Consider the following 4,710-nt stretch of genomic DNA (forward strand, 5'->3'; position numbering starts at 1 on the left):
GCTCTGACATTCCATGGTCTAAGGCCCCTCCCTGCTCTGACATTCCACGTTCTAGGGCCCCTCCCTGCTCTCACATTCCATGTTCTAGGGCCCCTCCCTGCTCTCACATTCCATTTCCAAGGCCCCTCCCAGCTCTGATCCACTGTGATTCTCTACCCTTCTTTGGTGGGAGTCTCAGGTTACCTTGAAGTTCCTGGTGGCAGGGAGTCTGCGCTGTTCCCAGAGGCTGAGGGAGCGCTGGAGCTCTTGGGACGGACTGATGGGCTGTGACCCAGCCTGGCCCAAGCTCCCCAGCAGAGTCAGGCTGGCTGCCAGGCTGGTGAGGCAGTAGCCCCCTGAGAACAGGAAGGTGTCAGATGAGGGTGTGGGCCAGGTGCTGGCTGGGCCAGGTGGGGAAGACGAGATGAACTGGGGGAGTGGGAGGGACAAAAAGGGAGGGGAATGAATGAGGAAGGGGGTGCTTACCCTCCCCTGTGAGCAGGCTAGGTTCAAGCAGCTCAGTTATGTATTCAACCTCGGGCAGCAGGTCCGGAAGGTCACACTGGGCCAGGACAGCACTGAGCAGGGGCAGGAATTCATCGGCCCCGGCACTCTCCCCTGCCAAGGGAGATGCCCTTAGGGAGGCTGGGCCTCCCCTTTCCTCTTCCCCACTCATAGGGGACCGCAAGAGTGCTGGGGAATGGACCCTGGGCAAGGTGGTTCTTGGGTCATCCTCAGCCCAGCTCCCAGGCTGGGCCACACCCAGGATGAATGTTTCTCTTGTCTCCCCTGGTCCCAGCGACCCCAGTGGCCACTGCTGTCATCTCTGTCTCCTTACTGAACAAGGAAGGGGGGCTCTAGCCCAGCCCAGCCCCCTCCACTCTTTGGATTTTAAGGTCTTGGGAGGACAGGAGGATGAGAGGGATGGGGTCTCCTCTGAAGCCAGACAAGGCTAGGGGCAGGTAAGGAAGGACAGACCATTGACCTCAGGCCAGGAAACCAAAGGAAAAGAGTTCCCCTCCCCCAGGGCTGCTGCAGTCCCTTTTAGAATGGGTTGGGAGAAACAGAGGCCCAGAGATTTTTAAGCGGCCAGCGGATGTTCCAGGTCTCCGTTCAGAGGTCCCTCCTGACTCTGCCTTCTAAGCTGCCTCCCACCGAGGGTGCCACACTTCCTGTCCTTGGGCGCTGCCCTCAGCAGGCCAGTACAGTACCTGCCCAGCTGCTCAGGGCCCTGGAGAGCAGCTTGCAGGCCTGCAAAAGTCGGGTGACCTTGGCCATGGGAGAGTAGCCCCGGAGGAGTTTCAGCAGCTTCTGACGGATGCGCTCCATCTCGGACGGGGAGGGGAGACTGAGGCAACTCCCAAAGGCTCTGGGCCCCTGTGCTTTCGCCAGCTGGAAGCCTTCTGCCAGTCGGCCCAAGGAGCCATCTTTGGCAAAGCGGAGCCTCAGGCGGGCCAGGAGGAGAGGCCTGAGGGGCTTCAGCACAGTGCGGTGCAGAGACTTCTGTATTACGAGCTCTGGGAAGGGGCAAGAGGAAAGGTCCGTGGAGGGGGGCCAGCCAGGTAGGGCAGGGACAGAACCAGGGGAGGGAGGGAAGGGGGATTGTAGGCTCATAGACCTAGTGTTCCTTGGGCCTTTAGAGGCTCCTGATCCAACACTTCAGGGGGAAACCGAGGCCCAACTAGGATTTGAACCCGGGGTTCCCTACAGTCAAAGTCATGCCGCCGGTCCCACATTGCCCCTCCATGGGCTGGGGGGTGGGAAGAGTGTGATAGGAGCCTTCAGGATGACATGAGAAGGAAATCTGGGGAGGGGGCTGGGCAGAGGGGCAGGACGGGACTAAGGCAATGGGAGAAGAACCAGGGCGAGCCTGGGGCCTCGGAGCTACAGAGGGGCTGCTCACCCAGTCTCTCCTCTGCTAGTAGCTTTTCTTGGGCCAGCTCAGCCACCAGAAGGCTCTGGGCTTGGCTTAGCACCTCGCGCACCTTCTGCAGCTCCTGGGCTTCAGGCCCCACTCGCACCTGGGTCAGCAGATCCTGTACCAGTTGCCCTGTGACCGTCTGTCTGTCCCGGGCCAGCTCCACCACGGCTCGGGTCACTTGCCTCTCAGGGGCCAGGAGGGAACAGAAGGCATCACTCATGGATCGCAGCAGCCGGCGACGCCGCCCTGGGCAAGGGGACGAAGCCAGGCTCCCAGGCGGGCCCCCCTCCTCTTCTGAGCTGCTGGGGGAGCCGCTGTCCACCTCCCGGAGGGAAGGGAGAGGAGGCGCGCTTGGCGCAGCACTCCCTGGGACCCGGTAGCCCCCTGAGCTTTCCCTCCTCAGTGGCCTGCGAGGGGGCCCAGTTTGAGTCTGGCCAGGCGGACCCCCAGGGGGCAGCGGCACGGGTGGTGGTGGGACGGCAGGGGGGGACAACGGGCTGGAGGTCTCAGTGGATACCCGAACCTTGAAACTCCTCTTGAATCTCTCCCGTTTGGCTGGGCCCAGATCCCCAGGAAACAAGGGATTGAAAAAGCAGAGGGCCCCTCCGGTCCCCTGGTCCAGCTCCTCTGGGGACCGCGGCTTCAGTCGGGGAATTGGTGGGGCTTCGCTGGAGGGGACCGTTCGGCCTCCCTGGGCCCTGCTGTTCAGGGAAGAGTTCCAGAACTCTGGGGAAAAGAAGAATTCGGGAAGCCTGCACTTCAGTTCCCCATTTGCAGCATGGTGGGCTTGGAGCGGCCACAGCCCACAGATGGGCTCTGTGGTCCTGCAGGCCTGGGGCTCTTCATTTCCCACCTCTAACACGAGGGGGTGGATCATGTCAGATGCAGCCCCTAAGGTCTTTTCCAAGGGCACAAGGGAGCCAGGGGACATTAAGGGGCCCACTTCTCTGTGACTCAGAAAAGCAGAAAGTACATACCCATTCCCAGGTGAGAGATAGCTTCTAGCTCTTTGTGGGTGCTGGCTCTGCGGATGGCTCTGGGAAGTTGGAGAGGGAGAAGCAGGATGTCCCTGGATGGCAGAGGGGAGCCCTTAAGTCAAGATCGAGGGGAGCCCTGACTAAGGCAGAGAGGGTTCGAGTTGGGACCAAGGGACTTCCTGGGTGGGGAGAAGGGGAGGCAGATGCTGGGGAGCTGGGCCCAGCCAGCTCTGCCCGCTGCATGCTCCCCCACTGAGTGGAGGGGCTGAGGGCACCGGGCTGCTCACCGACTGTGGCAGTAGGCAGAAATGAGCTGGATCAGGTCTGGGAACGAGAGTTCAGAGCCCTCCAGGGAGACGGCTGCAAGGGAGGGAAGGCGTCCATGCTGGGAAGGGGCAGCCCCCTTCTCCTGCACGCCAGCCAGCCCTCCCCTCCTGGCACCAGGCCTCACCCTCAGGGGTTTCCTGGATGTCATGGCTGGAGACAAAGGAAGGTCCAGAGGCTTCGGGGAGCCTGACACATAAGGCCTTACACTGTCTGGTGTTGGACTTCCGAACCAGGAATGTCTGATGAGGGAAAGGAGGAGGCTCAGAGGACCAGGGGGCCTGGGCCTCTCCCTCACATCCTCCCTGCCCTAGTCTCCTCTCTGGAGGAAGTCCCTAGATGTTGGCAGGGCCGTGGCCACCCGCCATCCCTCACCCCGGGGGGCTCCCTCTGTAGCACGTGGAGGGCAGCCGCAGCGTTGGCACTGAGCTGCAGCCACACGGGCTGGGTGAGCAGCAGCCGCTCCCGCAGGCTCACTATGCGCCCGGGGCCCTGGAGCTGGCCAGCCTGCTCCCCCCTGGCCTCAGGGACGTCATAGATGGGGTCTCCAGCCAAGCTGCAGAAAAGAGACAGAGACTTTAGTCTGAGAAACGTCTGCCTCTTTTCCTGGCTGCCAGACCTTGCCCTGATCCTTTGGAGCTGGCTCTTCTGGGAGCTGCTCTCCTTCCCACCTGGATCTCTTGCCTCAGTTTCCCTCCCTGTCCCATCTCCTCCTCTCCCCCCTCCTGTGTATCCTCCCCTTCCTCCTTCTGTTCATGGTAACCTACCCCCCCCCCCCCAGGCTTAAAAACCACCACCACACCCCCACACACACACACAAGCTCCCAACCTCCAACTTCCCTAACTTTTCTCAGGGCAGGTACCTGGAGGCAGAGCTCGCCCTGGCCCCGGCAGCTTCCCCAGAGAGCTCCATGGCTGGCAGAGGGCTCTCCAGAGCCTCTATTCCCTCCTCTCAAGACTAAGAATCCAGGGCCCTGAGCGAAGGCGCAGTCACATTCCCAGTGAGTAACACTTCCTGAAAGGAGATCAGCCCTGGCACACCCCAGCATGTTAACTCTTCTCTGCCCACAGCACCCTTCTGGGCCCACACAATGCCAGCTGCCTCTGTTCCTGTTGGCACCATCCCAACGTGCCCAGGGACCATGATGCCCCAAGCAGCTCAGCTCTCTCATCCTGGACTCCCCCTGGCCCCAAACCTGCACACAGGCGTGGGTTAAGCTGGGCATCTGTCCTGGGCCCACGAAGGGCCTGTGACTCACCCACGGGGCATCGTTCTGCCGTCCTTGGGTTCGGCCCCCCTCCCCCTGGGAGGAGAGTGCCCCCTCATGGTCATGGGCTGGCTTCCCCCCAGCATCTTGGCTTGGAGCTCTTAGGTTGCCATGGTGAGAGGAGGCTGCATTCCCCCACATCATTGCCATGGTAACCACCCCCTTTTCTGGGGGTGGTACTGGCAGCATTAAAGGGGGATGGGGAAGCCTGGCTTTGAGGTCGTCAGCGCACGGCCCAGCT

At 61.8% G+C, this 4,710-nt stretch overlaps 1 protein-coding gene across 1 annotated transcript in view; it reads right to left on the reverse strand.

Moving 5' to 3' along the window:
• The window catches only part of RIN1 (Ras and Rab interactor 1), a 6,253-nt gene extending 2,041 nt beyond the window's left edge, over positions 1 to 4,212 (reverse strand). Inside the window, exons 1-9 of the mRNA XM_069066395.1 lie at positions 4,065 to 4,212; positions 3,577 to 3,757; positions 3,329 to 3,443; positions 3,165 to 3,237; positions 2,878 to 2,969; positions 1,883 to 2,626; positions 1,191 to 1,496; positions 466 to 597; positions 184 to 335 (exon numbers count right to left, since the gene is read on the reverse strand). Coding sequence (XP_068922496.1) covers positions 184 to 335; positions 466 to 597; positions 1,191 to 1,496; positions 1,883 to 2,626; positions 2,878 to 2,969; positions 3,165 to 3,237; positions 3,329 to 3,443; positions 3,577 to 3,757; positions 4,065 to 4,114 — 1,845 coding nt within the window. The 5' untranslated portion in view covers positions 4,115 to 4,212. The remainder of the gene's footprint in view (positions 1 to 183; positions 336 to 465; positions 598 to 1,190; positions 1,497 to 1,882; positions 2,627 to 2,877; positions 2,970 to 3,164; positions 3,238 to 3,328; positions 3,444 to 3,576; positions 3,758 to 4,064) is intronic.
• Between the last annotated feature and the right edge of the window lie 498 nt (positions 4,213 to 4,710).

This window comes from Petaurus breviceps, unplaced genomic scaffold, assembly GCF_028583685.1.
Source record: "Petaurus breviceps papuanus isolate PSGF00001 unplaced genomic scaffold, PetGlider_PUasm1.0 90721, whole genome shotgun sequence".
NCBI classification, from domain to species: domain Eukaryota; kingdom Metazoa; phylum Chordata; class Mammalia; order Diprotodontia; family Petauridae; genus Petaurus; species Petaurus breviceps.